The 12,553-nt window shown below is 39.4% G+C and overlaps 1 protein-coding gene across 1 annotated transcript in view; it reads left to right on the top strand.

The window, feature by feature from the left end:
• The window catches only part of syt3 (synaptotagmin III), a 170,135-nt gene that overhangs the window by 145,932 nt on the left and 11,650 nt on the right, over nt 1-12,553 (top strand). Inside the window, exons 8-9 of the mRNA XM_020933125.2 lie at nt 1,606-1,777; nt 11,921-12,050. Of these exons, the coding sequence (XP_020788784.1) occupies nt 1,606-1,777; nt 11,921-12,050 (302 nt within the window). The remainder of the gene's footprint in view (nt 1-1,605; nt 1,778-11,920; nt 12,051-12,553) is intronic.

Genomic DNA, 12,553 nt, shown 5'->3' with positions numbered 1-12,553 from the left:
ATACAATACTTTGGTTTTGAGAAAAAGGTTGCACTCACTCACAAACCACACCCATACGCAGGCGAGGTGGGTGAAGTGTCTTGCCCAAGGACACAAGACGCCACGCACTGGTCAGAACTAGAACTGGACCACGAAACTTTATAACACTGGAACTTTTTCTGCTTGTTTGTATGGAGGTGCTGTTCTGCCTAAAATGTTACACAGTATGGCATTAAACGTATCTATCGCCAAGGACACTAGCAGACGATATCAGCAGGTCAGTTAAGTTAAATGGTCAGATCTGTGGAGAGGCGACTCTTCTCGTCGTCAGGTCAGGTTTACAGGCATACAGACTAGTCCAACATTTCCATGGTACATTTAATTTTTTATGTTTATATATATATATTTTTTTTTTAATTGAAATTTTTCTGTACTTTTTTTTTTTTTTTTTTTTTCAAACTAAGATAATTTATATTTACAAGGGTATCCTGGCCAAGTGACCAAGGAGTCTAACTGGAGACGTTTGCCGCAATTTTACACAGCATTTTTTTATTTTTGTTTTTCCTGTTTCCTGTTAATTACCTGTAATGAATAACTGAAATTAACGTGAGATGGATGTGTTTAATTAAATACTGTAGAACATTCTGGGCAAACAATAATACCTCCATGAAGAAATCAAAAAGCTACAAAGTGCACCTTGTTATAATTTCCTACTTCCAACCGCTCCTTTGCGAACATGCATATAATTTCTTGCATATAAAGAATGCGAGTCCTCATTATTGCTTGTTTTTTCTCATGCTTTTGTCATGTCTTTATATTGTTTTTTCCCTGCATGTTCAAAATAAACAACAATATAGAATAAAATTGGCATCAGGAGACATTCTGCGTACAAGAGGCTGTGATTAGTCTTTCACTAAATTCCCCGTAGAGTAGAAGTAGAGTGATCTGGCTGTTTGGCTGTTGCTGGACTACTTGTGCATTATGCAGTATAACACACGGCGGTTAGACATTGGAATTCTCACTGACCGTGCTATAATGTAAATGGAGCAATCTTTTATGGACCATGATGCGCAAACTTGGAAGGACGAGATGGGATGTGTTTGTTTTTTGTGACAATAAACTCCACTCCTTTGCAGTCTGAAAGTTGTAAAGCGTGCCTATAAATGTGTGCGTATGGGAGCTTGAGACTTCACTATTTAAATTCAACTGTTACCGCTTTGTCATTGTCTGAGACTGTGGGGTTTTCAGGGCTTTGGTTGGGGGTCTGTCACATTTTTGTTTTTATGTTTTATGTCATTGCTCTGCCTTGAATGCTCCACAGTGTGACATTAAACAGCTCTACTTTACATTTATTCAGTAACAGGGGGTTTTAGAGCACAAAATATCTAGAAAAACGGGCATTTTGACTGTGAGGAGGGTCGCCTCTCCACAGATCTGACCTGTAACTTGGTCTGGTTTAGTCTTCATGATGATAGAAAGGTTTAATGTCATGCTGAAACATTCCAGACAAAGCAATAACATCTCCATGGAGAAAAGCATTTGACAAGCCCTTCACTAGAAAAGTTACACAATGCACCTTTAATAGTCCCTCTCCCCTCACTCCTCCGTTCTGTCTGTGTCTCTCAGATCCGTACGTGAAGGCGTCTCTGGTGTGTGACGGACGCAGGTTAAAAAAGAGGAAGACGTCGATAAAGAAGAACACGCTGAACCCCACGTACAACGAAGCTCTGGTGTTTGACATCCCCAACGAGAACATCGAGAACGTGTCCATCGTCATCGCAGTCATGGACTACGACTGGTCAGTAATACTACTACTACTACTACTACTACTACTACTACTACTACTACTACAAACATCACTACTGCAACTGCTACTATTACTACTACTACTACTACAAACATCACTACTGCAACTGCTAACTACTACTACTACTACTACTACTGCTACTACAACTGTTATTACCACATCCCCAACGAGAACATCAAGAACGTGTCCATTGTCATCGCAGTCATGGACTACGACTTGTCAGTAATACTACTACAAATACTGCTACTACTTTTATTGCTACTGCTACTGCTGCTACTACTACTACTACTACTACTGCCACTACTACTACTGCCACTACTATTACTATTACTACTACGACTGTTACTACCACATCCCCTACAAGAACACCGAGAACGTGTCCATGGTCATTGGAGTCATGGACTACGACTGGTCAGTAATACTACTAATACTGCTACTACTTTTATTGCTACTGCTACTGCTGCTACTACCACTACTACTAGTACTACTGCTGCTGCTGATACTACTTCTACTGCTACTGCTGCTACTACTATTACTACTACTACTATGACTACTGTTACTACCACATCCCGAACAACAACATCAAGAATGTGTCCATTGTCATCGCAGTTATGAACTACGACGGGTCAGTAATGCTACTACTAATACTACTATTACTACTGCTACAAAGCTGCTACTAGTACTACTACTGCTACTAATACTACCACTACTACCACCACCATTATTACTAATCTTACTACCACATCGTCATCGCAGTTATGGACCACAACAAATCAGTACTACTTCTACCACTAATGCTACTACTGTTATACTGCTACTACTACTACTTTAGCCTCCTGCTTACTGATTCTGCGTTGTTACTTTTTTTTTTTCCCCCTTTTATACTCGTAGGCCACCATGTTTGTTTTGAAGAATGTACCATGCATCTCTCTGATTGATTAATCCGTCAATCGTGGCCTTTGGAAACCGCAAAGACAGGATACGGTTTCAGATCCAAATGTCCTTTGTAAAAGCATTTGTTCTTGGCTCACCAGGTTTACATATCCATTCACTGGCCTATGACTCAGTAGTAATAATACTAAGTGCTGCCTTCAGATCTTGGAAACCTTTAACGAAACTAACCTCATGCATAAATGAATGAGTACAAAGAGACAAATCTACAGTAGACAGGGCCCAGACCTAGGGTGACTACACATCCCTATTTACCCGAGACAGTCCCAGTTTTGAGTCCTGTGTCTCGTGTCCCAGCAGATTTGTCCCAGTTTTATACAAGAAATGTCCCGGGTGTCCCTATTTTGGACCAATTTGATCCCTGCCAACAGTAAAGTGAGGGATACATTGTCATTTGTTTAGGTAAAATACAGAAAAGCTGCTTAAAAATGACCAAAACACGAAGAAAATCCTATACTATGGGTGTAACAATAACCAAAATATCATGATATTGTAACGTTAAAAGTCTCACAATAATATCTTGGGCCATCACAATATATCGAATCGCAAGTTTCTTTGCTTAAATTCATTGTTATGGTGCAACAATCGCTAAAAAAACAGAGGGGACTACATCGACCATGATCCTTTGCTCCATTTTGGTGCAAACTACTTGAAGAAATAGCAGTTCTAAGCACTTTTAAATCTTAGTTCTTTGAATTAAGACATGTCAAGGGCATTTTAAGAGGAAGAAGTAGCATATTCACAATTTTGTTAGCCTTTACAAAATATTTCCATAAATACCGTACTGTGAGATGTATATCGTGAAAATATCGAACCATGAGATTTTGGATATCGTTACATCCCTATACTATACTATACTGTACTGACTCACCTTACTGCCAAGTGCAGAACAATTTTCCTTAATTACACAGTCATTTCACAATTTTATTATTACCAACCGCCCCAAACCAGGGCTGTCCCAGTTTTTTATTTTGAAAATCCGGTCACCCTGCCCAGACCAGGACATAGCTCTAGCCCCGTCGTATACGCAGCGCTAACTGTTGCTAATTGTTGACATTCATTAGCGGTGATAAGGCTAACGCAGGTGGAGTGCTGGGGTTAACTGAGGTTAATTTGGCTAATGGCTAATAGAGATACAGACAGACACAGGACAAAGCATGGGGTTAATTCAGTACGAAGAACATAGTCTTTAAAAGGCCTGTGCCATGAGTCGGGAACATGTTTGAGTTTGAACTGTGAACCTCGCCCACTTTGTCCTGTCTGCCAGTCTCATATCCCAGCCTTAGGTAGAGATCCATGACTCTTTAGTTTACTTTTTATATTAAGGTTTAGCTATACTTTATTCATCCCCCGTGAGGAAAATTTATTCTCTGCGTTTGACCTTGAGGCAGGCTTGGGCAGGACTGCCTTCACTGGAGGATAGTCTTGCTAAGTTGGCATGTTTTGGACTGATAAGGAAAGCTCTAGTCTCTGGAAAAAACTCATCTAGACACAGGGAGAACATGCAAACTCCACACAGAATAACCCAGGAATTGAACCCAGAATAGGGTGACCAGAAATTTAAAATGAAAAACTGGAACATCACAGTTTTTTGATGGGTGGTATTACTAAAACTGTGAAACAAGTGCATAATTAAGGGAAATTGTTATCGTAGTTTTCAGACTATAAGTCGCTCTGGAGTAAGTCGCACCAGCCAAAAAATGTGTCATGAAGAAGAAAAAAAACATAAGTAGCACTTTTTGAGGGAAATTTTATAAAATCAGACTAGGAACCGACATTTCACCTTGAAAGGCAAGTTATAGTAATAATAGAATAGAGAACAACAGACTGTTAGTGTCACATATTAACAAACTCACAATCTCACTCCAAATCACTAAATCCATTGAATTCTGCATCCTTCTTCCTCTTCATTGTAGCTGTCGTCAGCATCAGTTCCAGTTAGAATTATTCCGGCATTTCTGAATCCCGACAGGATGGTTTCAGTGTCACTGAAGTCCAGGCTTTGTCAATACATCCAGTGACTTCCAGGAAAGTTGCATGGTGCACCCTCCCAGTTTCTCGCTCACTCAAAATTTTTTTCTGCAGCTCGATTACTGTTTTCGGCTGCAGATTTCACCACTTGCAGCTTGTAATCTGCAGAATATGATTTTCTTTTTGGGGGCATTTTTGTTGAGTCTTCTCAGTGTCTTTATAAGTTTGTTTAAATGTTACATGTTCAGTGGTACAGAAGTAATGGTGCAGGAGACATGTGCAGTAGAGTGAAGTGACAGTGGTACAGGAGTAATACAGGAGTAGCAGATACTGACACACAAGACTAGAGCCACCGGAGTATAAATCACAGGACCACCCAAACCATGAAAAAAAATGCGACTTATAGTCCGAAAAATACGGTATGCACTCGGTACTAATGTGAGTCATTTTAGTCACATTTTCTTTGTGTTTTAATAATTTTAAGCAGCTTTTTCAGTATTTTATTTCAACAAATGACAGTTTATTCCTCTCTTTAATGTTGGCGGGTATCAAATTGGTCACACCTGGGACATTTCTTGTATAAAACTGGGACAGTTCACTGGTTTTGTATAAATCTGCTGGGACAATGGACACAGGACTCAAAACTGGGACTGTTCAGGGTAAATAGGGACATCTTTTCATCCTAACCCAGAACTCTCTTGCTGCTATGAGTGCTTTTTGTATTGTTTTGGCTGATGCATCTCTGGACATTTTGCAAACAAACATGAAAAAAAAAAACATGGCAGATTTGACTTGGCTTTTCACAGACTTTAATGGGAAGAAGTCATCTAATTAATCTAAGAACAAAAATCTCAAAACTAATATTACTTATTTCGGGGGTTAATGCATATTTTTGGTTGGAGTTTACATTTCTTTACATTAGCAGCCACAACCAATATGGCGGCACGTAGCAAAAAACAGCTAACGAAAAAACAGCTAACGTTTATTTTTTCAGTTTAAATCACTTCCAAAGTTCGATCACATATTTCTTTACCTTTTTTTTTAACGGTCGTTGTGAACATCAATTCTTCCAGTGAGTTGTGACAGAAATGACTCCACAAACTCAACCAGCAATACCTGAAACATTTAGAAAAATAAGTAGTTGTTCTTTAAAGTTCTTCTTTCCTCGTTCTTGTTTGTGGAGGCCATTTTTCTCCTCTCTAAGCTGATCGTCACTCCTCTGTTTACACATTTGGCACGCTCTTGTTGTTTTCTGATGTTGTTGAACACGACAGCGGGGTCCCGTCTGAGTCAGCCTCCTGGTGGTCATTCCCTGTTTTACATCAACAACAACCCTGAATATTCATCAACAATGCTAATGCGATGCTAATGACATGCTAATGCCATGCTAATGCCGCCGCCTGACTGTGTTAGCGTCTAGCGTCAACACTTGGCTCCGTTCGGTGTCGTCTGCCTCCGCCGGGCCAAGCTGGAAGTGTCTTCTGTATGTTTATTCTTGTGGATGCTACGCTGACACCTTTTTATAGCCTATGCGCGTTTAGCCTTGTTTTCACCAAAGGTACAGAGCAGTTCAGTGGGACACAGCTGGGAATAAATAGCCAACCTAGATCCACATTTTCTAGTTCAACATGTGGAGATGTAATGGAATGTAGCACTGAAAAATTAGAACATTTAGTTACAATTATAGAAAAAAAGGTAGCATGACACTCTCGGTTTGGGCTGGTTGGTAATAATGAAATTGTGAAACGGGTGCGGAATTAAGGAAAATTGTTCTGAAATCGGCCCATTCGTGTGAGTCAGTGTCACATTTTCTTAGTGTTTTGGTCATTTTTAAGCAGCTTTTCTGGATTTTACTTTAAAAAATGACCTGTGTTGGGAAAGTTCATTTTCTAAGTGAAAGTACCGTATTTTCCGGGCTATTAGACGCGCTCTTAAGCCTCTAACCGCATCAAAAAACGACCGCGCGCCCCACAATCCAGAGCGCCCTATACATGAATCCACTCGGGTGTCCCAGCACGACTTCAGTAAAATATAAAGCTGCACCACCCGCAGTGCACGTAAACACACACAGAGCAGACAGCGACCGCACAGCGAAACACCCACAGTCACACTCATCACTCCACGCCAACGAAGAACGGAACGGAGGAATGAACCGAAAAAGCGAGTGCAATGTGCCACTTCTACACACAACTGAACAACTGAGTCACTGCGAACACGCCGACAATCCAGCAGATCCCTCCCTACACGCCACAACTGAACAAAGCCCAGAGTCACCGTGAACGCCACAAACAAACAAAACCACTGACCCATCCAACTGTTGTGTTTCCTTTAAAGTCCGGTGCGGTTTATTTGTGAAAAAAAGTTTAAAAATAGACCATTTAATGACAGTGCGTCTTATAATCCAGAGCGCCTAATAGCTCGTAAAATACGGTAGTTCAAAGTTCAGTTCACAAGTTTCAAAATGAACAACTTCGTTCATAGTTCATAATTGTTTATAGTTAACAATTTGTTCATAGTTCCAAAAAATGAACTAATTCTTTGTTCTTTATTTATTTTTTAATACATTACTATGAGCTGTTATTTTTCAGTATCATTGCCAAAGCTCATATAGAACCACAGACAAGCAATTATTTAATCAGTTGACAATGAAACTATTTGGTAGATGTTATCTTCATAGCAAATGTTGAATCCTTCTCCAATCAGTGTTCACATGAGCATTTAGGGAACAGCATTTCCCCAGTGTTGCTGTCTGTTCAGTCCACACTAGCAGCAGCTGCAGCTTTCACTTTATCGACACAGTGCATGCGTCGCAGCCTGAATGCAGAAAGCGCCGCTGTCCGTGCAGTTAACATGAAGTTACAACGCTGGCTAGGGGTGTTGTCAGCACTAAAACAGTTAATCGACGTGTGATAAAATAAGTTATGATGCTAAATGAACTTTAGTGAGTGGGGTATGTCTTGATTACCCGTATGCATTAAATCAGATGAGGGCATAAATGACGAGAAGAAACATCTCAAACTTCAGTAGCCGGACACCTAACCCCGCCCACGAGAGAGCCTGAAATCTGCTGAAATCCTACAAGACACTGACATGATACCAGGCAGGACAGCAGCTCTTTCTGCAGCAGACATGCGCAGTAGAGTGCCAAGTGACGTAGTCTGATAATCCCTCAGTATCATAGAACTATAATTAAAAAATAATAATAAGTTGTAGTGCCTTTAGCATACATGTTTACATACATAATTCACCGTTAACTAGAGACACATTAGTTACATGCTTACCTATGTTCAGTGTTCAGTTCTCAGGTTTGTGCTTTATATACAGTATAGTCACGGTCTCTTAAGATCCGTTGACATTTGAGGCGCGCAGTTCTGTTTACCGTTATTAGCCGTTTTGTTGTTGTTGTGAGTTCAGTTAATAAAGCGACACATGACGTTCTGTGTCTGAAATGTGAGAAGTTGTCGGCTCCTTTTTATTACGCACAACTTCCACAAAGTTTTTATTTAGTTTATATAGGTCTGTGCTCTATATTCGTTTCTGTTTAGTCTTGTTTCGATGACGTATGTTAGTGTGGTTAGTGTGTTGTTGTCAGATTAAATGTTTTTCCACTAAATAGTAAGGACTCTTTCAGGTGTGTTTAGCCGGGTTTTCACCTGGAATACTAAAGAAATCTGGCACCATATTGAACGAAGTTAAACAGATAGCACATGCTGTTCACAGACACCAGAATGAACATGTTCACAGTTCATTCATCAGGCAGTAAGACGGTGCATTCAGTTCACGTTCATTCAGGTACAACACTGCAAATGAAACTGTATGCATCTCTTTACTGTTGGCAGAGATCAGACTGGTCAAAAATAGAGACACTTGGGACAATTCTTGTATAAAACTGGGACAAATCTCTGGTTTAGAATAAATCTGGGAAAGGGGACACAGGGCTCAAAACTGGGACTGTCCCGGGTAAATAGAGACGTCTGGTCACCCTAAGCATGAATTGTACAGTATAATATGTGGTTAAATGTGGAGGTTGTGGGTTAGACTCCTGATCTCTCTGAGTTTGTATGTGTTTTTTATCCCTATTCCTTCCAACATTCATGGACATTTATGGGAATTGGTGAACCTAAAAACTTGTTGTTCAGTTGACTTAATTTAAAGATGTATTATGTAACTTTTCTGATTGCCACCTCCTTGTCTCCATGGAGATGTTGCTACTTTGCATTGTTATATCTTAGAGTAAACCATCAAACTGCGTCATATCTTGCATTTATTCTGTTACGACGTCTTTATTTCTTTTAAAATTCTTGGAAAAACATGCATTCTAGCTGCGAGAGGGTTACCTGATGTAAATGCCTTCTCTACATGGATATAGATATGTTTAATGCCATGCTGTGGAACATTCTTGACCAAGCATTAACCTCGCCATAGCCACAAGCAGGCGATGAAAACCTCCAGCAGAAAAGTTACACCTTAAACCTTCTAGCGTTCGTCTAAAACTTTGAACTTTTAACCCTGAATATTTTTTGCACCGCACAAACATACCAGTAATTTATTCCATTAGTGCTTTGCTGAGTTAATAAATGTACCTTCCCAGTGCGCACCAGGTCCAACTAAGCATCAATCAAAACCAACCAGGCGCCTAATCCAGTTCTAGCCTTGACAGAAATAAAACTTAATCATGCAGAACTTTGAAACGCACGACTCCGAAGCTAACTACCTCTATAAGAAACCTGCGCATCCACCGTTTTACTGTTTCTCCAATGCACGTGACTAACCGTGCGCTTTACTGTGTCTCTGCAGTGTCCGACACAATGAGACACAATGACGTTACAGTCACAAGATAGCGAGCATTACCCAACAGTTTTTCAGTTAGTCACTCTCAGCTTTTTGTTGAAAATCAAACTCCTAAACAGGACCATGAACGGACTGATCACAGGCTCCTGGAAATGTGTTGTTTAAATCCATTTTGTATTTTTTCTTGAACTTTGAGACTATCTTATATAATTTTTGTCAGTGTTTGCTTATTGCTGGGTTTCATCACAGCATTTTATTGGCCAATATTGTCCAACTGCAGATCTCTGTTGTAAAATAGCTTGGTCTTGGGTCTGATCAATAATAGAAATTATCAGGTTCCATATTTGGGGATTTAACTTTCCAATATTTCTTGGTAAAGTACAATATAATTAATAGGAAAACCTCGCTCTTACCCCCATCTGAGGCCCCATCCACACTAGTACGTATTTGTTTCGTAGTCATTTTTGTTGTGGATGCAGTGTTCGTCCACACTAACCCCATGGAAAACGGCTCCAGAGACGGAACGATCTGGTGCCGCCAGCTCCCACGAATTCATCTGAGTATGGATCTGATCCAGCACTGTGTGGACACCTGAAAACGCTGATACTCTGATGTAGGTCTATGTGGCGCGAAGTAATTGACTGCCAAAACGCTAAGAAGCTAGAATATATGTTCATTCATATATACGGTCTGTGTGTATGGACTGCAGATGTATCATTTCTGAAAAGTTTAACATGAACCATCTCCAATGTGACAGAGGCACAGAACAGACTCACCATCAGCAGAACATCCCTCTGTCACAGAAACAACACTCATATTCCACTGAGTCGTGTCCTTTAGTCCGACAGAAACTGAACCACATCGGCGCACAAGGAGCGAGCGGTTTTTTGAGCACTCAGTTTATGCAAATGAACCATGCAGTTTTAAGTTTAGTTTCTGTAAAACGTAAACAACCAGAAATGACATGTCTGTATGCAAATTGTTTCCAGTACGGCGATACAGTGATTTGTTTCATTGTAAACATAACCTAGTATGAGAGTATGACGTCACCACACTGCAAAAAAGCTTGGCCAAAATTTAAGATATAAACACTTAAATCTACCAGAAAATGACTTGAAAGTAGTGAATTTATTTGGCCATGCAGCAAGATCATTTTATTTAACAAGTTATCTTAAAATAAATGACCTCTAGACTAGAATTACGCAGTCTCAGAACTAGTAAGTAAAAACAAAACAAAACTAAACAAGATGAATAACCTGATATGAGTTTTAAAATCTTGGCCAGCTCAGAGAAATTTGCCGCGCACATTCTACAATCTGAAAACCACCAATATGTGCATTATGTTGCTATAGTAACTGCTGAGGATTCCACCATAGGCATACATGTAGCACTCTCCCAGCATGTAGAATGTAGGAGCTATCAACTGTAACTGTAAGATTTATACGGTTCATAAATTCCAAAACAGAAAGTTCATAATTTGTGAACCTTGTGACTAAAATGAGAAGAAATGTTTATTAATCACAGAACAGTTTTGAAAAAAGTGCATATTTATGATTCTCAAATTTTGACTTAATTTAGTGGAATAATACCTGCTGTAAAAATAAATTCTAGTTTTACACCAAACAAGAAGCATTTTGTGAAGAAAAGTTGAAAAATATGCTGAAAATTACAAGAAGTAGAGAGTTCTGTTCAAAGAGTTCAACAGTGATGACATGAGAAACATATTTTTCTGATACTTTGTACATTATTTCAACAAAATAAATGCGTTTTCTTGTCATTTTATTTGTCAAATATTAATGTTTGTGTACATTAGACTAGTTTGGGCCAGAGTACATCATGGTTGCTAGGAAACAGTTACACAATTCCCGAGAGTACAGTTTGCAACCTACAAATTGGCCAAACTGGGAAAAAATAAAAACATTTCAGCTTAAATCTTAAATATAATGATCTTAACTGTGTTTTTGTCAAATGAGGAGTTCAACTTTAAGCTAAAATCAGTATTAAAGTATCAAAAACTGATCATTTGGACAGTTTCTTTGCCGTTTGCATTTCTTAAATTAATAAATAGAACAAATATGGCGGCAGGTTGCAAAAAACAGATGATATTTATTTTTTTCACCTTCAATCCAAGACTTGATCAGATTTTTCTTTTCCTTTTTTACAATCTTATCATTAATTCTTCAAGGGAACTGACTCCATGAACTCAAAAAACAAGTACTTGTAAACTGACCCACTGGACTCTGTTCTTTTAGCACCTTCTTCTTTCCTCATTCTGATTTGTGGAGGCCATTTTTCTCTTTCTTTTTTACACGTTTGGCACACACTTGGCGCTCATTGACAATCACCATTTTACTGTTTCTCCGATGCACGTGACTATCCGTTAACTCGACCGTCCCCTCTCTTGTGCTTGTTTCTGTGCAGTATCGGACACAACGAGGTCATAGGTATGTGCCGCGTGGGCTCAGACGCAGATGGACCGGGCAGGGAGCACTGGTCAGCCATGTTGGCCAATCCACGCAAACCCATCGAACACTGGCATCAACTGGTAGAGGTAAGAAGTGTGTTGGAGGAGGGGTGTAACTATTCACTTGTTTAACGGATGTATCAATAAGTAACATAACGATAATATATACTAGTGTTTGCTTTACCATCCGCTACATTGGTTGGGGCGCAGGTAGTTTTCCTACATCGACACCACATATCGATGCAAACTTGAATCTAATCGCGTAATTAACAATTTTATCTATTTATACCTTAGTCAGTGAAAATTCCAATGGCTAACTGCCGTACTTTATTCCACATAACCATAGACTGTATAAAGAAGTGGACTAAGGCAGTGTGCAGTCAGATCCAGTCAAATGAAGCTCATCAGGCTGGCAGTTATAGGAGCCTATTATGACAGTAGCGACAGTAGCTCAGAGTAGGGCTGCTCGATTATGGAAAAAATCATTATCACAAATATTTTGGTCAATATTGAAATCACGATTATTCAAAGGATTATTTTTTAGATACGCGATGCATTTATTGAGCATTTCTCTCTCTCAAAAAAACACT

The sequence above is a fragment of the Boleophthalmus pectinirostris genome, unplaced genomic scaffold (assembly GCF_026225935.1).
Source record: "Boleophthalmus pectinirostris isolate CB_2022bp ecotype Guang Dong unplaced genomic scaffold, ASM2622593v1 HiC_scaffold_17, whole genome shotgun sequence".
Classification (NCBI taxonomy): domain Eukaryota; kingdom Metazoa; phylum Chordata; class Actinopteri; order Gobiiformes; family Gobiidae; genus Boleophthalmus; species Boleophthalmus pectinirostris.
The sequence above is the reverse complement of the archived record's forward strand: the minus strand, read 5'-3'. Positions and strand labels throughout refer to the sequence as shown.